At 39.1% G+C, this 26,844-nt stretch overlaps 2 protein-coding genes across 3 annotated transcripts in view; one reads left to right on the top strand and one right to left on the bottom strand.

Annotated features, from left to right (window-relative positions):
* The window catches only part of LOC145820064 (putative disease resistance protein At1g61300), a 65,775-nt gene that overhangs the window by 29,707 nt on the left and 9,224 nt on the right, over positions 1–26,844 (bottom strand). For both annotated transcript variants that reach the window (XM_082914562.1, XM_082914561.1), the window contains 2 exons: positions 23,719–23,820; positions 22,509–22,610 (listed from right to left, as the gene is read on the bottom strand). The gene's annotated coding sequence lies outside the window, so the exon portion shown is untranslated. The remainder of the gene's footprint in view (positions 1–22,508; positions 22,611–23,718; positions 23,821–26,844) is intronic.
* On the top strand, positions 15,947–19,090 carry LOC145813859 (uncharacterized). The gene is made up of 5 exons (XM_082910005.1): positions 15,947–16,369; positions 16,788–17,070; positions 17,161–17,369; positions 17,972–18,002; positions 18,645–19,090. The coding sequence occupies exons 1-5, from the start codon at positions 15,947–15,949 to the stop codon at positions 19,088–19,090; spliced, it is 1,392 nt and encodes a 463-aa protein (XP_082766131.1).

The following is a 26,844-nucleotide window of genomic DNA, read 5'->3' as shown; positions in this document are numbered from 1 at the left end:
GATTTTATCTCACAATTATGTTGTTAGGGAAAATATATGATTTCCTAACAATTAGTATCGGAGCTTACGGTTAATTTGTGTAAATCAATAGAGGGAAATGTGGGTCGTATATCTAACTTCAATGGAAGCAATTACGTAACTTAGAAAACTAAAATAGATGACTTATTATTTTGTAAAGATTTGTATCAACTTATTGAGGGTGACAGTGGCAAACCTAAAGGTATGAAAGATGATGAATGGAAAAAACTTAATCGAAAAGCCGTTAGTGTTATTCGTCAATGGATTGATGACAGTGTATTTCATCATGTTGCTACTGAAACTTCAGCACATGATTTATGAAAAAATTAGCAGGCCTTTATGACAGAAATCAACCACAAATAAAGCCTTTTTATTTCGAAAGTTAATTAATTTAAAACATAAAGATAGAAGCCCTATTCCAGAACATTTGAATGAAATAAAGAGTATTGTTAACCAACTTGTTTCTATGAAAATTATTTTTGATGATGAATTGCAGGCTTTTATGCTACTTAGTTCATTACCTGAAAGTTGGGAGACTTTAGTTGTGACAGTTAGTAATTCGGCACCCAATGGAGTTGTCACAACGAGCCAAGTCACTAGTAGCTTGTTGAATGAAGAAACTAGAAGAAAATCAGTAAGTTTCTCTCATTCAGAAGCATTTGTTGTGAGAGGCCGAAGAAAAACAAAGGGGAGGAGTAAGACTCCTCATGGTCATGATCAAAGTCGTGACAAATCAAGAGATGGCTCTTTTTCAAAGAAAGACATCGAGTGTCATTATTGCCATGAGAAATGGCACATGAAGCGGGAATGCCAAAGGCTCAAGAAAAGGCGTGACAAAAGTGTGGATAAGAAGCAAGAAGACACAACGGTGGTTACTACCGATGGTGATCTCATGGTCATTTGTGAAGATGATTGTGTCAATTTTGTGGGCCAAGAGAACAATTGGGTGATTGATTCCGGTACTTCTTTTCATGTGACTTCTTAAGTTAATTTCTTCATTACCTACACTAAAGGAGATTATGGGTGTGTTTGAATAGGTAATGAAGGTTTGTCCAAGATTGTTGGTATGGGTGATGTTTGCTTGGAAACAAATTTGGGATGCAAGTTGTTGCTTAAAGATGTGAGGCATGTTCTAGACATTCGACTCAATTTGATCTCTACCGGGAAGCTAGATGATGAAGGCTACAACAATAAATTTGGTGATGGAAAATGGAAGCTCACAAAGAGTTCTTTGGTGGTGGCTAAGTGCAAGAAGGCTCATACACTTTATTCGATGCAAGGAAAAATTTGTAAAGGTGTTGTCAATGCACTTGAAGATGATACTTCTACCGAATTGTGGCACAAACAGCTTAGCCATATGAGTGAAAAGGGACTACAAGTTTTGTTCAAGATAGAGCTTTTACCCAGTTTGAAAGGTACACATCTTAAAACTTGTGTTCATTGCTTGGCGGGCAAACAACATAGTTTCTTTTCATAAAAATGTTGCTTCTAAAAAAGAAAATGTTTTGGAGTTGATTCATTCGGATGTTTGTGGTCCTTTGAAAGTTAGAACACATAGTGGTGCACTTTATTTTGTTATTTTCATTGATGATTATTTAAGAAAAGTTTGGACTTTTGCACTAAAAACTAAAGATCAAGTTCTAGATGTGTTTAAGCATTTTCAAGCCATGGTTGAAAGAGAAACAGGACAGAAATTGAAGTGTATCCGAATAGACAATGGTGGTGAATACATTGGACCATTTGATGATTATTGTCACAGCCAAGGTATTTGGCATCAAAAGACAGTTAAGAAGACTCCTCAACAAAATGACGTAGTTGAGGGAATGAATTGCACCATTGTGGAAAGAACAAGGTGTCTGCTTCACATGCTAAATTGCCAAGATCCTTTTGGGGTGAGGCAATGAGTACAGCGGTTGACGTGATCAATTTGTCTCCTTTCTATCCTTTTAATAGTAATGTTTCCGAAAGAGTTTAGACTGGCAAATATGTGTCTTATGGGCACTTGAGAGTATTTGGTTGCCGAGTTTTTGTTCATATTCCAAAGGATGATAGGTCCAAACTTGACAGCAAATCAAGACATGCATTTTTCTTGGCTATGGGCGTGATGAATTGGTTATAGATTGTGCGATCCAGTCGACAAGAAAGTTATTCGAAGCCGTGATGTTGTGTTTCTTGAAGACCAAAAATTGAAGACTTTGGCAAAGGTGATCAACCGGAGCCAAAAACTAGTGATCTTATTGACATGGATCTATCTCATTCATCTTCAGTCAATGATGAAAATGGGGGAGATGTGTAGCCACCTCTTGAAAATGTAGATGACAATACTAGTCCAAATGAAGTTGAGCCAGAAATTGAGGAAGAGCATCCAACTCAGGAACCGCCATGTAACAACCCTCATTTTGACTTAGTCATACTTGCATACATTTATGGATGATCTTGTTTTAATATATGCATTTTCAAATCTTGTCTCGTTTTGCTTGAATGTTTGCTTGCACACTTTGTTCTTGTCTGGTGTGTTGGCGAGGTCATTTTAAGCCTAGACACCTTCGAAACCTTTGTCACTTAGAACTATCTTGGAACCCCGTTGGTTGACATCCATCTTCACCCTGGCATATTGGCCGAGATGTCACCATCTAGGCCGAGGTGCGCGTCGCCTAGGCCGAGATGTGCATCATCTGGGCCGAGATGTTAATATCTAGGCGTTCTAGATCCTTGATCCTTGCATGAGTGATTTTGTTCCTGGAATGGTATGACCTAGACCGATGTGTGGCACATCTAGGCCAAGGTGCGGCACAGCTTAGTCAAGTGTTGTCCTTCCAAGCCGATGTCATTGTCACCCTGCTTGCCGAAGCTTTGCCTTAGCCGAGATCATCACTTACCGGAGTCTTGTTGTTAGCCGATGTCGTTACTTGCCGGTGTGTTCTTGCCGCCTAGCTTGTCGAGTACACTTTGTCTTGGTCTTGTCTTGTCATGTCAGTCACCTTTTTGGATAGTGCCAATCAGCCGATGCCACGTGTCCCGACATAGGGATTAAGTCAGTGATTGTCGTGAGAAACATATCATTTGTATCAAGTCTTGCCTTTTAGAGAGAGAAACTCAAGGAAGAAGAAGGAGAAGTTTAAGCTAGAGAGAGTGAACTTCCAAGCTTGATCGTTGGAGCTTGAACCGTTAGATTCGAGTTTTGAGGTTAGAATCGTAACCTATTCTTGTTGTTCTTATTGATCATCTAGCTGCATTGCACGATCAAACCTGTTTCGCACGCCATTCATCGATTTAAAGTTGGTTTTAGAAAGAGAAAACGATTTTCATGTGTTTTTGAAGAAAAGCCTCGTTTGATCCGAAAGTTTGCATTAAAGCTCATGTTTTTGTGTTTGTTTTGATAAGATCCTTGAGTGTGGGTACCTAGGTCCATGTTTTTGAATTCATAGCATGAAGTCTCAGCTATTGTAATAGCAAGTTTTGATCTTTGCATTCATCTTCCTCATGTTCATGTTCTTCAAGTTCTTCATGCTCACGTTCTTCATGTTTATCAAGAGGGAAACCCAGATTTTTCCCGACTTCGCTTTTGAATGTGGCCATCGAGGCTACACCTCGGCAAGGGGGTGTGGGACCTCGGCCTAGACCTGGTAGTTGCCCAGCGTGTTTTTCCAAGGATAAGAAACTGTGTTTCAATTTGATTGACTTAGTTTTTGAAGGATGCCGAGGTCATTTGCATGTAAGCTAGACTTGTTTTGAGCAGTGCATTCAATAGACTTTGCCATGTGTTGTAGGACTTGGACTTGCCTTGACCCCGACGTTTGAAGAACTAGGTGAGTGGTATTTTTGATAAAGCTATGTTATCAATATTTTGATGAGCTTTGCTTTGCTTTGTTTTTGAAAGATATTTGTTAAGCATGAGTGATTGTCCTTAGTTTTGTATCTCGTATTATACTCGCTTGAATGACCTTCTCGGAAAGTCCCTTGTGCTGGAGGACTCTAAACTTTCGCAGCACATCTTGGTTGAAAAGTCCCTTGTGCTGGAGGACTCTAAACTTTCATAGCACATCTCGTTTGAAAGTCCCTTGTGCTGGAGGACTCTAAACTTTCGCAGAACCTCTCGTTTTGGAAGTCCCTTGTGCTGGAGGACTCTAAACTTTCGTAGCACATCTCGTTCGAAAGTCCCTTGTGCTGGAGGACTCTAAACTTTCGCAGCACCTCTCGTTTTGGAAGTCCCTTGTGTTGGAGGACTCTAAACTTTTGCAGCACATCTTATCTTGAAAGTCCCTTGTGCTGGAGGACTCTAAACTTTCGCAGCACTCTCGTGTTAAAAGGCTACGGGCCTTTGTAACATAGGTCTCTTGTGCTAAAGGACTCTAAACTTTTGTAGCACCCCTGTTTGAGATGCCCTCTTGCTTTGTCTTGATTTGCCACGGACGGTTTACCGCGTGGATACGTTTGCCGGAATGTTATTATTTGTAATATGTGATGCTAGTAAGTATCCCTTGAAGCTTTGAAGATCTGTTAGATGGACGAGGTCCATTCCTTGTTATATATAAAGTTTTGTTTTGTATTGTTTTGAAAGGACTTCGGCTATTATTCATGCAAACCCCTTTATTATTTATACCATTCACTGAGTATCCAAGCTCACCATCTCTATATATATGTAGGTGATGAACAAGAAGGCGGTGACACCTAGATGTGATTCTGGAGCTTATTTTGGGTTTTTGATTATGTCGGCTTAACCTGTAATTACATTGGCAGTCTTGAAAATTATGCTTCTCGATTTGTAATACTTGTATGTTGCATACGTCGGCTTGAGAAGCCTTCTGATCAAGATGTGCGTTTTGTATACATGTTATGTCGGCAGTGAGGATGTCGGCAATCCTGAAGATTTTGCTTCTAGCAGTATTTCATGTATTTTTGTTCATGTCGGCTTGTGAAGCCCTTTTGTTAATATGAAGGATGTAATTTGTACTTTGCCTCGTTTGTAATTGAGTTGTAACCCATATGCTGATGATTGCTATTTCATTTAACTTATGCACTGCTCTTATGGACTAATCTGTTTGTATAAATCGCTTCCGTACTTGTTAGCCCCATATAATTATACTCTGATGGTGTGTCGATTTTGGAAGTTGGCCTTGGTAATCTCGGATTACTGGCCATCACGGCACCAAACTACTAGGGGCGGTTTGGGGTCGTGACAGAATGGTATCAGAGCACAAGTCCTTGGTATGCATCATTCACACACTTTGAGTCCTAAAGAGCGTAGGATTTCCCCTTAGAAAGATATTAGGATTGCATCATATTACTTGCTATGTGGTCAAGGTGTGCATCATCTCGGCATGCTTAATTGTTACCTGCCTATGTGATTATTTGTTCGTCTTGTTTAAAAGTCACATTTTGCATACTCCTAGCATCATGAGGAGAGGTAGACCTCCAGTTGGCCGAGATCAGTCCGAGGACAGATTGGAGCGGTTAGTTGAAGGTTTGGCCCACGAGTTAAGGCAGACAAGACAGCAGTATGCTAGTGCTACGTCGACTCAGGCCGAGCAGACAAACGGCCGAAATGCAGTTCCACCTCCTCCTCCTCTAGTACCACAAGTGCCCCCACAGCCAGCTTTATATGGGGACGGCACGATAGCTCTGATCAGGGAGTTCAAGAAAATGAAGCTACCAAGATTCCAAGGGGGTATAGAACCGATGAAGGCCGAAGCTTGGGTTTTGGAGATGGAAAAGCTGTTCGAGATCTTTCCCAGCACTGACACCCAGAAGGTGACATTAGCAGCTTTTACACTAGATGACGATGCCCGCAGATGGTGGATGATGGTTCGAGAAAGCAATCCAGACTTGACCTGGACTCGATTTTTAGAATTGTTCTACACCAAGCATTTTCCCTTGAGTGTTCGGAATCGCAAGGCTACCGAGTTTCAGACTTTGACGCAAGGCAGTAGAACAGTAGCTGAATATGACCGTGCCTTTACCGAGTTGGCAAGGTACGCACCTCACATGGTCAATGATGAATATATGAAGGCTAGGAAGTTCGAAAGTGGACTCCGTGGACCGATACAAGACCGGGTTAACATGCTCAACATGCCGACTTATGCCGGAGTGTTGGACAAAGCTATTCTGGCCGAAGCCAACTTGAACAGGTACCAGGGTTCGGGAGAGAACCAGAGGAAGAGGCAGAGTTATGACAATCGCCGAGCACAGTTTGGTACCAAGAAGAAAGCGAACGTCGGCAGTTCAAGCAACCAAGACAAGAGAGTGGTACTAAGCCGATATGTTCCAGTTGTGGGAAGCCACATTTCGGGGTCTGTCGTCGGGCGTCTGGGGCTTGTTACGAATGTGGTGAAGTAGGTCATTTTGTGAGAGACTGTCCAAAAACGAAGGCTGGGGAAAGTAAGAAAGATGAGAATACTTCGGGCTCTGTGCAGAAAGGTAACGCTGGGAAAGGACCGATGAGACAAGGCAGAGTTTTTGCACTAGTACCAGGGGACACTCAAAATGCTGAGACAGTGGTGTCAGGTATGCTTTCGATTTGCTCTCAAAGTGCATATGTATTGATTGATTCGGGTTCTACGCATTCATTCATTTCTGCTAAGTTTGCCGAGAAGGTTAATAGGAAACTAGAACCCCTTGATTATGTATTATCTATATCTACTCCATCCGGGGGATCTATGAATGTTGCATCCATGAGCATGTGTTGTTGTGATTGGGAATGTTGAACTGTTAGCTGACTTAATGCCATTGGACATAACTCATTTTGATGTTATTTTGGGGATGGATTGGTTAGTGGCAAATCACGCGTCCATAAATTGTGTTTCAAAGAGTGTTACGTTAAAACCCCCAAACCTAGCCGAGGTCACGTTTTAGGGAAAAGGGGTAGTATCCCCACCTTACTTAATTTCATCCATGAAAGCTTATAGATTGATCCAAAAAGGATGTCAAGGTTATCTGTGGAGCATATTAAGTAATTTGAATGGAAGTGTTGAGTTAGCCGACGTCCCAGTGGTTAGTGAATTCCCCGACGTCTTTCCAAATGATTTGCCTGGTCACTTAGTTGATAGAGAGGTAGAGTTTACGGTTGACATCATGCCGGGAACCCAGCCCATCTCTAAAACACCATATAGGATGGCCCCCGCTGAGCTTAAGGAATTGAAACTTCAACTACAAGAGTTGCTAGATAAGGGTTTTATTAGGCCGAGCACTTCGCCCTGGGGAGCACCCGTCTTGTTTGTTAAGAAGAAGGATGGCACACTTCGTCTTTGTATTGATTATCGGGAACTGAATAAGGTAACCATTAAAAATAAGTACCCGTTGCCGAGGATAGACGATTTGTTCGATCAGTTGCAAGGAGCACGAGTCTTTTCCAAAATTGACCTTAGATCGGGCTACCATCAGCTTAAAGTCAAAGCCGAGAATGTTGAGAAGACCGCTTTTCGGACAAGGTATGGCCACTACGAGTTTTTAGTAATGCCTTTTGGAGTGACCAATGCCCCTACAGCCTTTGTGGATTTGATGAATAGAGTCTTTAAGCCATACCTAGATGAGTTTGTGGTTGTCTTCATCGATGACATATTGATCTACTCTAAGAGTAAAGCCGAACACGAGGAGCATTTGAGACTTACCTTACAGACTTTGAGGGATCGGAAATTGTATGCTAAATTTAACAAGTGTGAGTTTTGGCTTTCCACTGTTTCATTTTTGGGTCATGTAATTGATGAAGAGGGTATTTCGGTCGATCCTAGTAAAATCGAAGCCGTTGTGAATTGGCCGAGGCCGGTTAATGTGTCCGAGGTTCGTAGCTTCCTGGGATTGGCTGGTTATTACAGAAAATTCGTAAAGGATTTCTCAAGGATTGCAATTCCGTTGACACAACTGACTAAGAAGGGAGTGGCTTATGAATGGACTAAGGATAGGGAAGCAGCCTTCCAGGAGTTGAAGACGAGGTTAGTCACAACATCAATTCTTGTACTACCATCAGGTAATGAAGAGTTTCATGTTTATAGTGATGCCTCGCATAAGGGTTTGGGTTGTGTATTAATGCAAAAAGGTAGGGTTATAGCATATGCATCTCGCCAGTTAAAACCACATGAAAAGAACTATCCCACCCATGATCTAGAGTTAGCAGCCGTGGTATTTGTTTTGAAGATTTGGCGCCACTACTTGTATGGAGCTTCTTGTCAGATTTTTACAGATCATAAAAGTTTAAAGTACTTGTTCACTCAGAAGGAATTGAATATGAGGCAGAGAAGATGGCTTGAGTTGTTGAAAGATTACGACATGCGGATTCAATATCACCCAGGAAAAGCTAACACCGTAGCCGATGCTCTGAGCAGAAAGGTGGTTGGAAATTTGGCATGCCTAACCGCGATCTCAGTGGAGCCGACTATTGTTGAGGAGGTAAAGACAAGGCAAATGGAGGATGAATTCTTCAAGAAGGTAGCCGATGAGATTGTCACAAAGCCGAGATCCGGGTACACCATAGAAAATCAAGTACTCAAGTTTGAAGGAAGGTTGTGTGTGGCCGACGTCCCAGAGTTGAAAAGGAAAATTTTGCAGGAGGCTCATGGTTCCAAGTTTGCTGTTCACCCTGGGAACACCAAGATGTATCAGGATGTGAAGCAGATGTTTTGGTGGCCAAATATGAAAGGAGAGATAGCTGAGTTCGTGTCCTAGTGTCTGTATTGTTAACAAGTAAAAGCGGAACATCAAAGGCCAGCAAGACTTCTTCAACCTTTGCCAATTCCTGAGTGGAAGTGGGAGCACATCTTCATGGATTTCGTGGTTGGTTTGCCGAAGACACAAAAGGGTATGGATTCGATTTGGGTTATTGTGGATAGACTAACTAAGTCAACACACTTCTTGCCTGTTAAGACCACCTTCAACGCCGATAAACTTGCTTTGTTGTATGTGAATGAGATTGTTAGACTTCATGGAGTGCCGATGTCAATTGTGTCAAACCGAGATCCGAAGTTGGTTTCTAGATTTTGGCAGAGCCTACAAAGAGCTTTCGGAGCCGAGTTGAGGTTTAGCACAGCTTTTCATCCCCAGACTGATGGGCAAACAGAGAGGACGATTCAGACACTTGAAGATATGCTTAGACTATGTGTATTGGACCTCCAAGGAAGTTGGGGAGTACATTTGCCTTTGGTGGAATTTACCTACAATAACAACTAACAAGCTAGCATTGGCATGGCACCGTATGAGGCACTGTATGGAAGAAAGTGCAGGTCGCCGATATGTTGGACCGAGGTAGGAGACAAAGCTCTACTTGGCCCCGAGTTAATTCAAGTAACAACCGAGAAGATTAAGCTCGTTCAGCTAAGAATCAAAACCGCACAAAGTCGACAGAAGAGTTATGCCGACCAGAGAAGAAGAGAGTTAGAATTTGAAGTCGGGGACCACGTGTTCCTAAAGATTTCGCCGATGAAAGGAGTTACAAGATTTGGGAAGAAGGGTAAGTTAGCACCCCGTTACATCGGGCCTTTTGAAATCCTTGAGAAGATTAACCTCGCTGCCTACAGACTTGCTTTGCCACCAGGATTGAGCCAAGTCCATAATGTATTTCATGTTTCGATGTTGAGGAAATATATTCGAGATCTGCTACATGTGATCGACTATTTCGGAATTATAATTAATGAAGATTTAGGCTACGAAGAGAAGCCGATACGGATTGTCGATAGGCAAGTGAAGTAGTTGAGAAACAAGTCGATACCAATGGTGAAAGTTGAATGGAAGGAGCATTACAGGGAGGATGCTACATGGGAAATGGAAGAAGAAATGAAAGTCCGACATCCAGAATTGTTTTTTGAGCAAGGTAACTCAAGTTTGGGGACCAAACTCCTTTAAGGGGGAGAGGATGTAACAACCCTCATTTTGACTTAGTCATACTTGCATACATTTATGGATGATCTTGTTTTAATATATGCATTTGCAAATCTTGTCTCGTTTTGCTTGAATGTTTACTTGCATGCTTTGTTCTTGTCTGGTGTGTTGCCGATGTCATCTTAAGCCTAGACACCTTCAAAACCTTTGTCACTTAGAACTATCTTGGAACCCCGTTGGTTGACATCCATCTTCACCCTGGCGTATTGGCCGAGATGTCACCATCTAGGCCGAGGTGCGCGTCGCCTAGGCCGAGATGTGCATCATCTGGGCCGAGATGTTAATATCTAGGCGTTCTAGATCCTTGATCCTGGCATGAGTGATTTTGTTCCTGGAATGGTATGACCTAGACCAAGGTGTAGCACATCTAGGCCAAGGTGCGGCACAGCTTAGTCAAGTGTTGTCCTTCCAAGCCGATGTCATTGTTACCCTGCTTGCCGAAGCTTTGCCTTAGCCGAGATCATCACTTACCGGAGTCTTGTTGTTAGCTGATGTCGTTACTTGCCGGTGTGTTCTTGCCGCCTAGCTTGTCGAGTACACTTTGTCTTGGTCTTGTCTTGTCATGTCAGTCACCTTTGTGGATAGTGCCAATCAGCCGATGCCACGTGTCCCGACATAGGGATTAAGTCAGTGATTGTCGTGAGAAACATATCATTTGTATCAAGTCTTGCCTTTTAGAGAGAGAAACTCAAGGAAGAAGAAGGAGAAGTTTAAGCTAGAGAGAGTGAACTTCCAAGCTTGATCGTTGGAGCTTAAACCGTTAGATTCGAGTTTTGAGGTTAGAATCATAACCTATTCTTGTTGTTCTTATTGATCATCTAGCTGCATTGCACGATCAAACCTGTTCCGCACGCCATTCATCGATTTAAAGTTGGTTTTAGAAAGAGAAAACGGTTTTCATGTGTTTTTGAAGAAAAGCCTCGTTTGATCCGAAAGTTTGCATTAAAGCTCATGTTTTTGTGTTTGTTTTGATAAGATCCTTGAGTGTGGGTACCCAGGTCCATGTTTTTGAATTCATAGCATGAAGTCTCAGCTGTTGTAATAGCAAGTTTTGATCTTTGCATTCATCTTCCTCATGTTCATGTTCTTCAAGTTCTTTATGCTCACGTTCTTCATGATTATCAAGAGGGAAACCCAGATTTTTCCCGACTTCGCTTTTGAATGTGGCCATTGAGGCTACACCTCGGCAAGGGGGTGTAGGACCTCGGCCTAGACCTGGTAGTTGCCCAGCGTGTTTTTCCAAGGATAAGAAACTGTGTTTCAATTTGATTGACTTAGTTTTCGAAGGATGCCGAGGTCATTTGCATGTAAGCTAGACTTGTTTTGAGCAGTGCATGCAATAGACTTTGCCATGTGTTGTAGGACTTGACTTGCCTTGACCCCGACGTTTGAAGAACTAGGTGAGTGGTATTTTTGATAAAGCTATGTTATCAATGTTTTGATGAGCTTTGCTTTGCTTTGTTTTTGAAAGATATTTGTTAAGCATGAATGATTGTCTTTAGTTTTGTATCTCGTATTATACTCGCTTGAATGACCTTCTCGGAAAGTCCCTTGTGCTGGAGGACTCTAAACTTTCGCAGCACATCTTGGTTGAAAAGTCCCTTGTGCTGGAGGACTCTAAACTTTCGTAGCACATCTCGTTCGAAAGTCCCTTGTGCTAGAGGACTCTAAACTTTCGCAGCACCTCTCGTTTTGGAAGTCCCTTGTGCTGGAGGACTCTAAACTTTCGCAGCACATCTTGTCTTGAAAGTCCCTTGTGCTGGAGGACTCTAAACTTTCGCAGCACTCTCGTGTTAAAAGACTACGGGCCTTTGTAACATAGGTCCCTTGTGCTAGAGGACTCTAAACTTTTGTAGCACCCCTGTTTGAGATGCCCTCTTGCTTTGTCTTGATTTGCCACGGACGGTTTACCGCGTGGATACGTTTGCTGGAATGTTATTATTTGTAATATGTGATGCTAGTAAGTATCCCTTGAAGCTTTGAAGATCTGTTAGATGGACGAGGTCCATTCCTTGTTATATATAAAGTTTTGTTTTGTATTGTTTTGAAAGGACTTCGGCTATTATTCATGCAAACCCCTTTATTATTTATACCATTCACTGAGTATCCAAACTCACCATCTCTATATATATGTAGGTGATGAACAAGAAGGCGGTGACACCTAGATGTGATTCTGGAGCTTATTTTGGGTTTTTGATTATGTCGGCTTAACCTGTAATTACATCGGCAGTCTTGAAAATTATGCTTCTCGATTTGTAATACTTGTATGTTGCATACGTCGGCTTGAAAAGCCTTCTGATCAAGATGTGTGTTTTGTATACATGTTATGTCGGCAGTGAGGATGTCGGCAATCCTGAAGATTTTGCTTCTAGCAGTATTTCATGTATTTTTGTTCATGTCGGTTTGTGAAGCCCTTTTGTTAATATGAAGGATGTAATTTGTACTTTGCCTCGTTTGTAATTGAGTTGTAACCCATATGCTGATGATTGCTATTTCATTTAACTTATGCACCGCTCTTATGGACTAATCTGTTTGTATAAATCGCTTCCGTACTTGTTAGTCCCATATAATTATACTCTGATGGTGTGTGGATTTTGGAAGTTGGCCTTGGTAATCTCGAATTACTGGCCATCACGGCACCAAACTACTAGGGGCGGTTTGGGGTCGTGACACGCTACCACAGCTTGAGTTGAGAAAATCTACAAAGGACCGGCAACCTTCAAAAAAGTATCCTCCCAATGAATTTGTGTTGAATTATGATTAAGGGGAGCCCGAGAGCTACTAAGAAGCAATTGAGCATGCAAAGAAAGGTGATTGAAAAAAGGCCATGGAAGAGGAAATAAATTCCTTACTTAAAAATCACACTTATGATTTGGTGAAGTTGTCTAAGCGGAGGAAAATTCTGAAAAATAAGTAGGTCTTCAAATTGAAGAATGATGGCAAGAATCTAATGTACAAGGCACGCCTTATTGTGAAAGGCTTTGGGCAAACAAAAAGTGTTGACTTTGATGAAATTTTCTCGCCAATTGTGAAAATGTCTTCTATTCGGGTTGTACTTGGCATGGCTGCAAGTATGAACCTTAAAGTTAAACAACTTGATGTAAAGACTGCATTTCTTCATGTTGATCTTGAAGAAGAAATTTACAAGGGACAACCAGAGGGTTTTGTGGAAAAAGATAAAGAGAAATTTGTTTGCAAATTGAAGAAAAGTTTGTATGGCCTCAAGCAAGCCCTGCGGCAATGGTACAAACAATTTGACTCTTTCATGATGAATAATGGTTTTTCTAAAACCACTTCGGACCATTGTGTGTTTGTGGAAAAAAATTCGGAAGGCAAATTTATTATTCTTTTGCTTTATATTGATGATATGTTAATTGTGGGTCAAGATTATACTATGATTAACAGGTTGAAATTGGAGTTGAGCAAGTCCTTTGCTATGAAAGATTTGGGGTCGGCAAAGCAAATATTTGGTATGAAAATTGTTCGTGATCGCAAAAAGGGGCTAATTTGGCTGTCTCAAGAAAGCTACATTGAGAAAGTTCTTGAGAGGTTCAACATGGATAAAGCAAAGTCGGTTGGTTGTCCACTTGCGGGTCACTTCAAGCTTAGTTCAAATCAATGTCCCATAAGTGAGAGAGACAAGAAAGCGATGTTGAAAATTCCTTATGCTTCAGCGGTTGGTTCTTTGATGTACGCCATAGTTTGTACAAGGTCGGATATTGCTCACTTCATTGGTGTGGTGACTCTTTTTCTCTCTAATCCGGGTAAAGAACATTGGGCAGCGGTAAAATGGATTCTAAGGTATCTTCGAGGGATTTCGAAGGTGTGTTTGTGTTTTGGGGATGGTAAGCCGATGCTTGATGGGTTCACGGGTTCTAACATGGCAGGTGATGTTAATTCTAGGAAATCTACTTCGGGGTATTTGATGACTTTTGTAGGGGAAGTTGTGGCATGGAAATCTAAATTACAAAAATGTGTTGCTCTCTCAACTACCGAAGATGAATTTATTTCCATTATGGAAGCTTGCAAAGAAGAGTTATGGTCGAATTTTTTTTTTGCAAGAGTTGGGTTTGAAACAAAAAAGGTATGTGCTTTTTTGTGATAGTCAAAGTGCTATTCATTTGAGTAAAAATTTCAGTTTTCATTCAAGATCGAAACACATTGATGTGAGATACCATTGGATTTATGATGTGTTAGATTCGAAATTTTTCCAACCCGAAAAGATTCACACAAATGATAATATTTCAGATATGTTGACTAAGACTTTGTCAAGTGATAAATATTTGAAGTGTCAAACTTTGGCGGGTATGGTTGATGTCTCCACCTAAGTCTGTAGGAGGAGGATTGCTGGGTATACCCTCTTAGTAGAGTATGAGACCCAATTGGTTTATTAAAATATTTAGTTTGGTTTGATGTTGGTTATAATATATTTTTAATATATTGTATCTAACTTTTGGAAGCCCAATGGTATTTAATAATCTGTTTGGTAATAGCTAGGACTTTGATAATAAACCCAAGAGACAACAATATTTTTGAATTGTTTTATATATTATAGGTAAAGCATGTAATATATATAGTTTCAAGTAATGAATATTCTTGAATGTGAATGTGTTTTGGTATTGGTGAAATAACCACAGTTTAGACAAGAATTGTAACCTTGGTTTTGAGATGTTAATCTGATTAGCATGTTTAAATATTACTTTATTGGTGTTTTAGGATAAAAATATGTTATGCTGTGTCATGTTATTAGTGTTATTTGGTCTTATTTAGAATATAATTTTGATATCCTTAATGCTTTAAAATTTCTACTTAAAATGATATGTGTTTTAGTTTTGATTGGTTTAAACAAAAATTTGTCTGTGTTATTCTAAATTAGATTTTATTGTTTTAATTAAAGAGAATATCAATTGTTGTTTAAACAGAAAGGAATGAAAAATAGTACCATGTTGTGATTATTCAATATTGCCACTGTTGTAGAAGTTGCTTTGGTTGTGTGTGCATGGGCATTAACATGTGTGAATCTAAGTGACCCTCTATCACTGTTGGTTCATTTTTATTCCTATTGAATCATTTAAAATTATAAATATTTATTTATAGCCTTCCTCTTTCCTTAAAATAAAATATGGGTCAAGTATAAAACAACATTGGATATTGTTATGAAAATTATTTGAGTATTTTGTGAAACTATTCTGAAAATTATAAGACACTTGCAGAATATGAAGCCGAGTTTATGAAGTTGTCTAAATTGGCACCAGCATTTATAGTAGACGAGGATAACAGAGCACGTAAGTTAGAAAGTAGGTTAAGAATGGACATTATGCAACAGGTGGTTCCTTTCAAGTTACCTACTTTTGGAGCTGTGTTGAATAAGGCATTGTTAGTTGAGAGTGGCCTCACTAGGGCCCAAGAAGAGAAAGAAGAGACCCAGTTCTTCCAACTTCCAAACTAACAACAGCTCGAAGGGAAATGCTAAGAGACAAAACACTTCTTCTGTTAGGAGTTGGGAAAGTCAAACTGTGGGTGGTGGTGTTGACAAGCAAAATGATCGGGTACAGTGCACTAGATGTAATGGATTCCATCGGGATAGTAAGTGTCGTTGGAATACTGAGGCTTGCTTCTCCTGCAGGCAACAAGGGCACAAGATAACTGATTGCCCTGATTGGAAGAGGCATGAGACTGAACATAAAGCATGGACAAATAAAGGAACTTCAACAAACAGAGTGTCTTCAGGAAATCAAAAGAAAAATGGAGGTCATAAGCCAAAGACTCAGGGTCGAGTGTACACACTCACATAACAAGATGTTTAGACTTCCAACACAGTGGTGTCAGGTATTGTTTTAGTGTCTTCTGTTATGCACATGTGTTATTTGATTTTGGAGATACAAATTCATTTGTGTCTATGGGATTTGTTAAGAAACATGGATGGAAATGTGTCTCTAGAGAGATTGACTTATGTGTTGAAACCTCAATAGGAGGTGTTATGGTTGCTGACTTAATTTGCAAATCTCGTGTGGTTAGTATAGATGGCAGGAAATTGCTTGTAGACTAGACTGTTTTAGATATGCGGGACTTTGATATAATTCTTGGAATGGATTGGTTGGCAACCAATTATGCTTCTGTTGATTGTCGAGGCAAAAGGATAGTATTTCAGATTCCTGATCAACCAGAATTTTGTTTTGTGGGTAGTGGAGTTAACACTCCTCCTCTGGTAATCTCAGCTTTGCAAGCTAGACGATTGTTAAGGAATTGTTGCAAGGGTTATTTATCTTTTGTGAGAGATATTCGTGAAACTAAATTGAAGTTAGAGGATACTCTAGTTGTGAAAGAATTTCCCGATGTTTTTCCTGAAGATTTACTCGGGTTGCCACCAAACAAAGAGATTGAGTATGCTATCGAATTGATACCCGAACACGGGTCCTATCTCCAAGGCTCCGTATCGGATGGCCCCAGTAGAGTTGAAAGAGTTGAAGAAACAATTACAAGAGTTACTAGATAAGGGCTTTATTAGGCCTAGTGTTTCTCCTTGAGATGCGCCCATTTTATTTGTGAAAAAGAAGAATGGTAGTTTTTGCCTTTGCATTGATTATCGAGAGTTAAGCAAGGTGACAATTTGAAATAAATATCCTTTGCCCAGAATAGATGACCTATTTGATCAGTTGTAAGGAGCACAAGTCTTTTCTAAGATTGATCTTCGTTCTGGCTATCATCAGTTGAGGGTTAAGGCGGAGGATATATCTAAGGCAGCCTTCCGAACTAGGTATTGGCATTATGAATTTTTAGTGATGTCATTTGGGTTGACTAATGTGCCTGCAGCTTTTATGGATTTAATGAACAGAGTATTTAAACCCTTTTTAGATCAGTTTGTGGTAGTTTTTATTGATGACATTCTTGTGTACTTGAAGAGTAAAGAGCAGTACGAAGAGCATCTGAGAATAGTGTTACAGATATTAAGGGAGAAAAAATTGTTTGCTAAATTAAATAAGTGTGAATTTTGGCTAGAGAGTGTATCATTTTGGGGTCATGTGATATCTAAAGACGGGGTGTCTGTTGACCCCAAGAAAGTAGAGGCTGTGGTAGAATGGAATAGGCCTACTAGTGTCACTGAAATTCGTAGCTTATTGAGTTTAGTAGGATATTATAGAAGGTTTGTTGAGGGATTTTCCAGAATTTCTATGCCTTTGACTCGTTTAACACAAAAAAGGGTTAAATTTGAGTAGTCTGATGATTGTGAGAAGAGTTTCCAGGATCTAAAGAGTTGATTGGTGTCTGTTCCAGTACTTATAGTTCCATCTGGGGAGGAAGGTTTTACCATCTATAGTGATACATCGAAGATGGGCTTAGGTTACATCTTGAAGCAAAATGATAAGGTAGTGGCATATGCGTCTAGGCAGTTGAAGCCATATGAGCAGAATTATCCCACGCATGATTTGGAGTTGGCTGTAGTGGTGTTTGCATTGAAAATCTGGAGGCACTACTTGTATGGGGTAAAATGTGAGATATTTACTAATCATGAAAATCTGAAGTACATTTTCACTCAAAAAGAATTGAATATGAGGCAAAGGTGATGGTTAGAGCTATTAAAGGACTATGATTTGACTATCAATTATTATCCGGGGAAAGCCAATGCAGTGGTAGATGCCTTGAGTAGAAAGACCCCGAGTAATTTGGCTATCTTGATCACTGACCAAAAGAATATCTTGGAGGATTTACAAAGGTTGAATATCGAGATTAGATGGCACAACCATGGAGTGCAATTGGCAAACCTTAGAGTTCAACCACATTGATTGATATAATTAAAGATGCTCAGGGAAGAGATCCTCAGTTGCAAAAACTTAAGGCTGAAATGGAAAAAAGGCTATAGATGGAATTTTGTATGCATGAAGCTAAAACCTTGAGATTTGGAGAGAGGTTGTGTGTGCCTAATGATTTAGAGCTCAAAAGAGAAATCCTGAGAGAAGCTCACAGTTCAGGATATACTGTACATCCAAGGAGCACTAAAATGTATAAAGACTTGAAGATGAACTTTTGGTGGAATAATATGAAGAGGGAAATTGCTCAATATGTTACTTAATGTTTGGTATGTCAGCAAGTGAAAGTTGAACATCAGAGACCTACAGGTAAGTTACAACCTCTTCCTATTCCCAAGTGGAAGTGGGAACATATTACCATGGATTTTGTGACAGGGTTGCCTAGAACCCAAGGTGGTAACAATGTTATTTGGGTTATCGTTGAACGGTTGACAAAATCCGCCCACTTTCTAGCTTTTAAGGTGGGGTTCTCCTTAGAGAGGTTTGTAAAATTATATATCAAGGAGATTGTGAAGTTGCATGGCATTCCAGTGACCATAGTGTCTGATAGAGATAGCAGATTTGTATCTATGTTTTGAAGGAGTTTGCATACAGCTTTGGGTACTAGTTTGAATTTTAGCGTTGCCTTTCATCCTCAAACTGATGGATAGTCAAAGAGAACTATTCAAATCCTAGAAGACATGTTGAGGGCTTGTGTTATTGATCTTGGAGGTTCATGGGATAAGCATTTGGCCTTAGTGGAATTCGCTTATAATAACAGTTATCATGCGAGCATTTAGATGGCACCATATGAGGCTTTATATGGATGGAAGTGTAGATCACCTATTTTTTGGGATGATATGGGTGAAAGGAAGTTGTTAGGGCTTGAGATTGTGCAACAAATAGTGGACAAGATCAGTCTTATTAGAGAGCAACTTCGCACTACATAGTGTAGAAAAAAAAGTTATGTAGATAACAGGAGACCCAATTTGGTGTTTGGGGTCGGAGACCATGTGTTCCTTAAGGTGTCTCCTATGAAAGAAGTAATGAGGTTTGGTGTTCGTGGTAAATTGAGTCCTAGATTTGTTGGGCCATTTGAGGTTTTAGATCGAATTGGAGAGGTAGCTTACAGACTTGCCCTACCACCTTCACTAGCTGGAATTCATAATGTTTTCCATGTCTCAACGTTAAGGAAGTATAAACCGGATCCTAGTCATGTGATTGATCATGAACCGTTGCAGTTTAAAGAGGATTTGACATATGAGGAGCACCCTATACAAATTGTTGATCGAAAGGAACAAGTTTTGAGGTGTCAAGTCATTCACTATATTAAGGTTCAATGGAGCAATCACTCAGAAAGAGAAGCTACTTGGGAACTCAAGGATGAAATGAGACAAAAGTATCCACAGCTTTTTTAGACTCTAGGTATATCAAATTTCGAGGATGAAATTTCTGTTAAGTGGGGAAAAATGTAAAATCCAAGTTATGTGTAGAATAATTTTATGGAATAGATTAGTAATTAAATTAATTTATATGGGTCAGTTAGTAATATCAAGGAATTAGTTATGAGATGGCATTATAATTTCTATTACTTAGATGGGTAATTTTGTAATTTTGGAAAATTAGGTTAATAAGCCCACATGTTGTGGCTTTAAGTCCTGGAAAAAACAAAACAGAGGCTGGTGAATCGTTGTGGAGGGTTTTGGAGGCAGCAAGGGTTTGAAAAAGTAAAAGAAAAGAGAGAGAGAGAGAGAGAGAGAGAGAGAGAGGATTCAAGGGAAGCGGCAGTGGGAATTGAAGGGAACATTCTTGATGCTCATTGATTAAGGTACCTTTCTACACGATTGTTTATTATATGTAAATGGATCAATAGGCAGTCTAAAGGTCATGGAAAAGAAAATTTGTGGGGATGCCTAATAGATGTATGGTACAACGTGTATAGGGTATTGTGTGGGTTGTTGATAACAGTGCAATTTATTATGTAGGTGTAGTTTTAACAATAGAATTTGGTATATTAGTTAAGGTGTGTTTGACTATTAATTTGGGAGAATTGATTTGGTATTTCTTGAGCATTTCATATATACAGTGGGTTTTGTGGATGTGTGAGACACAAAAATATTAATTTATTTGAGATTCTAATTATTAGGTTTGTGTGATTGAAGTGGTGGAGCTGAGTGTTTGAAGTTAGTGTTGGAATATTATTTTAGCTATTTTAGGTAAGTGATCTTCTATCACTGTTGGTTCATTTTTATTCCTATTGAATCGTTTAAAATTATAAATATTTATTTATAGCCTTCCTGTTCTCTTAAAATAAAATATGGGTCAAGTATAAAACAACATCGGATATTGTTATGAAAATTATTTGAATATTTTGTGAAACTATTCTAAAAATTATACCAAATGTTTATTATGAAAATATCGAATATTTTATTTAAATGTTGTGTATTGTTTGAATTTTGTACATCACTCTAGTTTGACTATGATTTGGACCCTAGCCAATGGGGGTTATTTATTGACGTAGAAACTAGTTTCTTTTGGGGCTTTACCACCAGCCTATGTGTGGTTTTGGGCCTTGTCATGGGCTAAGCGACCATAGTCACCAAGACTTGAGTTTTGTAAATCGAATCATTGAACCATCTGAATATCAAACCATCGATTTGAACAACGAAACTACTTCGAATTATCTCATTGTCTTTTCAATTAAATTGTATTGTTACACTGTTTATTTTTAGCTATGAAAACATCTTACAAAATAGTTGTACGTTTATTGAATTGTAGCAAAAATATATTTATCGGTTATCTCCTTTTTTTTTTTTTTTTTGGTATACTTGACCCAACTAGCAGTGATGGTTGGTTATTTGCTGGGCTATCTAATTTACCCTTATTTTATTTTTTTTCAAATTTTGAGGAGTAGAGCTGCGCGGGTTTTTTACTTTTGGGAGTGCCGAGAGTAGGACTATGATTTAAGTTACTTGGATTACTATTTTGTTAGTGGATTATCTTAGTGGACTTGGTGGACAATTTCATAAGATAAGAATTGTTTATTATTTATGAATTTTGGCATTATGATAATTAAAGATTTAAATTGAGTATTTTATATTGTTGGTTTATTTGATTGGACTCTTAGCCTTGCATGCTCACTTGGATGAGTGTGTGGCATTGTCACGGGCTTGGGGCATGACAACCAATGACACTCCAAAAAAATTAAACACTCCTTAGTGTACTTTTCCTAAATGTGATAATGTGACAAGTATGATGTAACACTTCAAAAAAAATAAAAACTCCTTATTGTACTTTTCCCAAATATGACAGCATGGCAGGTATGATGTGATACTTTAAAAAAAAATAAAAACTCCTTAGTGTATTTTTCTCAAATGTGACAACGTGGCGGATATGATGTGACACTCTAAAAAAAATAAAAACTCCTAAATATGACAACGTGGCGGGTATGATGTGACACTCTAAAATTTTTACTCCAAGATAAAAAATAAAAAAAACTCCTTAGTGTACTTTTTCCAAATGCAACAACGTGGCGTGTATGATGTGACACTTCAAAAAAAAAAAAAAATCCTTAGTGTACTTTTCTCAAACATGACAACATGGCGAGTATGATGTGGTACTCTAAAAAAAAGAAAAATTTCTTAGTGTACTTTCTCAAATGTGACAACGTGGCGCGTATAATATGACACTTCAAAAAAAATAAAAACTCCTTAGTGTACTTTTCTAAAACGTGACAACGTGACGGATATGATATGGCACTCTAAAAAAATAAAAACTCCTTAGTATACTTTTCTCAAACATGACAACGTGGCGGATATGACGTGACACTTCAAAAAAATAAAAATTCCTTAGTGTACTTTTCTCAAACGTGATAACGTGGCAGGTATAATGTGACACTCTAAAAAAAAAGTAAAAACTCCTTACTGTACTTTTCCAAAATGTGACGTGTGACACTCCAACATGGCGGGTATGATACTCTAAAAAAATTTAAAACTGCTTAGTATACTTTTTTCAAATTTGACACTTTAATGTGGCGGGTATGATTTGACACTAAAAAATCTTTTAGTGTATTTTTTCCAAATGTGACACTCCAATGTGACGGGCAAATGAGTCATTAAACATCCAAAAGGACAAAATGGATCCCAAGAAAAAAATATATAGGACTTTGTGGATTACAAGTCGAAAATATGGGACTTATTAGCCAATCTCCCAACTTTAAACCAGGACATTGATATATTGCATTTCATTAGTTATTTAAATAAATCATCTTTTACGAATCTAATTAAATCCCCCACCAAAAAAAAAGTTAATATCAATTCATGACGCACATTAAATCAAGGGAAAATTAATGAAACATCCTTCTCCAACTTTGTATAGTAGGCGAGGTCCAAGAAGTTTTTTTTATTACCTAAGGTCCCTCGATGAAATTTCTTTGTGAAATTAGAGAAATTTCTCTATGAAAATTGAAATTTCTCTGCGTCGAGGCCAAAATCTCTTTGAGTCGGGCCAATATTTGTCTGAGTCGGGCACAAATTTCTCTGAGTCAAATTTTCTCTGTGAAAATGTTGAGGGACCCCAACTACTATGAAAATACTGTATGTCCTTTATCTTATAAAATCTTAATATTAGGGATCTTAAAAAAAAAATCTCCTTACTTAAGCTCTCCTACGGAATAATAATTCCCTTATAATGTTTTTTTTTTTTAAATCAACCAAATATAACAATATATATTTTGACTGAATAATTATTCTACTCTATTCCATTCTAAAAAACGGAACACTACTTTAAAGTGATAGGGTTAAGGGTTTGAGTTGAAAAGTGAAATAATTATTGTACCTTCAACTTTTGTAGAATTAAATCTTAATCTTCCATAAAATCACTTCAAGATCAATGTAGAAAAATCCATCCAGACTCATTGGGGGCTTTCCATGGAATCTCCTGTTCCAAAAATCATAAGATCAAAGGTTCTGCCTTTTAGTTCAAGATTTGTTATTTGACAGGAAAAACCATAAATACATAAAATGAAGAAAAATAAAAGGCACACAAGTTATAAGTTTCATTTTAAAATTTTTGGAACAATAGTTCCAAATTCTATTTTTTGTGGCCAAAAGAACGAAATAATTTGAAAGATCATATTACCCTACTTATCTGTCTATTTGTCCATTGTCCAACTAACTCTCTAAGTGTCAACTATTTATCCACGTGTCATTTTTTATTTGTCTATATATCACCTATTTGTCCCCTAATCTATCCATCTGTCCAAATCACCACCACTACCACCAGCCGGCAAGGCAATGATCCAGCAATAGTGGGATAAAAACGGGAAAAAAAAAATCCAGCACATCTAAGCCAGGGGATTGATTTTTCAACAATTGAGGCAACAATTGAGGGCAAAAGTGTATCCCAATCTCTAAGCTAGGGGATTGATTTTTCAATCCTAACTCGTCTCAGGGAAAGGTAATCCAGTTGGGGTATGGAAGTAATACTCCAGGTAGAGTAGCAGTCCCACTCAATAAGGAAGCAAACAAACAAGCTTTTGTGGGACCCACCTCTATACTACTCTAATCCCACACCCTAATCAGCAAAACAAACATGACCATAGGGTCTATGGAAGGAAGAGAGGGGAAGGAGGAGGCAATAATTATGTAAGGTAAATGCATGAAAATTTGATTTGAGTCGGGACAAAAATTTCTCTGAGTCGGGCACAAATTTCTTAGAGTCGAATTTTTTCTATGAAAATGTTGATGGACTCCAACTACTATGAAAATATTGTATGTTCTTTATCTTATAAGATCTTAATATCAGAGATCTTCAAAAAAATTCTCGTTAATATAACCTTTCCTATGGAATAATAATTCCCTTAAATGATATATCATATTTCTATTTATAATGTATTTTTTATTATTTTTTTAAATCAACCAAATAATAACAATATATATTTTGACTAAATAATTATTCTATTCTATTCCATTCTAAAGAACCAAACACTACTTTAAAGTGATAGGGTTAAGGGTTTGAGAGTTGAAAAGTGAAATAATTATTGTACCTTCAACTTTTGTAGAATTAAATCTCAATCTTCTGTAAAATCACTTCAAGATCAATGTAGAAAAATCCATCCAGACTCATTGGGGGCTTTCCACGGAATCTCCTGTTCCAAAAATCATAAGATCAAAGGTTCCACCATTTGGTTCAAGATTTGTTATTTGAGAGGAAAAACCATATTTACATACTTTTTTAGTTATAAGTTCATAACTAAAAAAACATAAGTCATACATAATTAAATTTAAATACCACTATGAAACATAACCAAACAAAACATCTCATTAGTCTTAACTAAAATACTCTAATATAATTTTTCTTTTATTTTTTATTCCTAATAAATAATCTACACAGATAATGTATTTATCATTTATTTTTCCAAAAAAAAAAGGCCCGACTAGGCCCAGCTCGCGGCCCAGCCCTAGGCCCTATTGTGAGTGGGCTTGGGCTTGGGCTCCAGCTCGGTCTCAGACCAGGACCCACTTTTTGGCCCATGGGCTGCCTCGGCCCGGCTAGCTAAAAAGAAGGGAGCCCACAAGGCCCACTTGGGCCGGCCCAAGCCCAGGCCTAAATGGGTCGAGTCGGGCCATTATTACATCCCTATCCTAATCTATCCATCTGTCCATATCACCACCACCACCACCACCAGCTGACAAGGCAATGATCCAGCAATAGTAGGGAAAAAAAAAAACAAGAGATTTTACAGCATAGAGTAAATGGTGGGTCATTTGGCAATCTAGCCAACATAGGCAGGCACTATAGCGATTCCAGTTTTAACCCGTTACTTATTGTATTTCGAACTCGAGTTGGTATAGTTTTGAATAGTTATTCATATCTCTTTCCCTTGTCTTCCTCTTTATTTTAGTTATTGGGTTGTAGTTGTGTGTTTGGGATAGGTTAATAGCTTGTTTTTCCAAACTTTTATTGCCCAGATTTTGGCTCCTCCGCTCAAGCGGGAATTCTTGCGCTCGAGTGGGCTTCACAAATTTTGCTCCTCCGCTCGAGCGACCATTCTTGTGCTCGAGCAGGATTTGTCAATTCTCAGCATTTCTTTTACAGTTTTGAAATACTGAGAAAGTGCATTGGACACTCGAGCGTCCAGTCCCACGCTCGAGCGGGGACCTCTGTCTGCAAAACTTCTAGAAATGTGCATTCCACGCTCGAACGCCAACTTTCACGCTCGAGCGGAACTTTGTGTCTGACGCTCGAGCGGGGCTTTCCACGCTCGAGCGGACTGCGCGTATAACAGTCCGAGAAGATGATATTTTGAGTCACTTTTTCATATCTCTCTCTCTCTAAAACTTTCCAAAAAAGCTTATTCTTAAGCCTCTCTCTCTAGAATTAACCTTCTTTCTTAGATTTCACCTAGATCCATTGATCTTTTCACCCTAGTGCCTTTGAGAAAAAGGTAGAGCTCGTCAAGATCTACATTTTAATCCGAATAGAAGTGAGTTTCGGTGTTCTTGGAATTTCTTCCTTGTTTGACTCATCTTCTTCCTTTGAGGTAGGGATCTTTTCTACACCTTCATATGATATTTAACTTAGTTATGTGTATTCTTGTGTAATAATGATGTGATTTGAGGGTGTTGTAAGCAAACCTAGGGTTTGGGTATATATGGAAAGAGGGATTGTTGTTAAGCATAAAATACATGAATGCGGGTTTTGAAAATGAAGTGGTGTTCGGTCACAATGGTTGGAAATGATATTTGGGTTGATAATAGGGGGAAGTTTTGCCCTAAAATGACTATTATGATTATTTTATAGAGATAATTGAAATTGCCATTGAAAATGTGAAATTGAGAGAGTATTGATATGAATGGTGGGATAAGTCATGTATTAACTCATTCTTTGGAAATTTGAATAAATTATCTGTCATGAGATTGAACATCTATTAGAAATAACTGTATTGGGCTATCGGTGGAGGATAACTATGATTGTTGTAGAAATTGCATAAGGATTAGGTGAATTGAAACTAATCTCTTGTTGTTTGACATTGGATATGACTATGCTTATATACATTGTACATGTATGAGTATGTGGGAGTGGAAAGGGGATGTACTCCATTGTTTGATGTTGTGTTTAAATACATTACATATGTATGAATGATTGTTTGGGAGAAGAAAGGGGTTGGACTCCATTATAATTAAGTTGACCGGAATGCCCTAGGTAAAAGTCCCGAAATTATACATGGGTGCCTAGCCCGCGCAGTCTCAGGGAGGTTTTGCTAAATCGACCTTTCCAGTGCTGAGTACAGGCTCTGGGAGTGGCAGTCAGGAAGACGTGACTTGTTACAAGTGTGGTCAGCTGGGCCACAAGTCTCCAGCTTGCCCGCAGAAGGGAGGAGGGCAGAGAGCAGCTTCATCATCGGCTCGACCTCAAAGCCAGAGTCAGGGCAGAGGGCAGCCACTATCTTGTTACCAGTGTGGTCAGGCGGGGCACCTGAAGAGGTTTTGCCCGCAGTTGAGTGGCACTTCTGGTGCATCAGGGCAAAGACAGAGTTTTCAGCCCGCACAGTCAGTTTAGGCCTCAAGGGCCAATCAGGAGGCTTCGTCATCCCAGTCTGTGCAGTAGTCTTTTGCTCCTAGAGGTGAGCATGTAGATTAGTGGCCTACAGGGCATGTGTATGCTGTTACCGCACAGGATCTAGTACCGGCTCCATCTGTCGTGAGAGGTACTTATTTGTTTTGCAAGTCGGTTGCTAATGTGTTGATTGATACGGGTACATCCCATTGTTTTATATCTGCTGCATTTGCATCTGTTTTGGGTTTGGAGTTGGCACAGTTAGCATCTCCTATTTGTGTTGTATCACCTGTCGGGGGTGAGTTGATTTTGAAACGAGGGTGTAGAGGTTGTGCTATAGAGGTAGCAGATCGCCGACTTCCATTTCCTTTTGTAGTTATGCCTATGTCGGGTTTTGATGTTATTTTAGGTATGGACTGGCTATCGTCATATCGGGCTGTTATTGATTGTTACCGCCAGAGGGTCACAGTATGTACCTTGAGCAGGGATTGTTTCTATTTTCTGGGGGATCGGATTGGTAGTGTGTTGCCACCGGTGTATGATCCGCGAGGGCGGAGTGAGCTTAGTGGTCTTCTCGCTAGCCTTATGAGTAGTGAGTGTGATGAGACCGGGG

The sequence above is a fragment of the Camellia sinensis genome, chromosome 2, assembly GCF_055761805.1.
Source record: "Camellia sinensis isolate YWXY chromosome 2, ASM5576180v1, whole genome shotgun sequence".
Classification (NCBI taxonomy): Eukaryota; Viridiplantae; Streptophyta; class Magnoliopsida; order Ericales; family Theaceae; genus Camellia; species Camellia sinensis.
The sequence above is the reverse complement of the archived record's forward strand: the minus strand, read 5'-3'. Positions and strand labels throughout refer to the sequence as shown.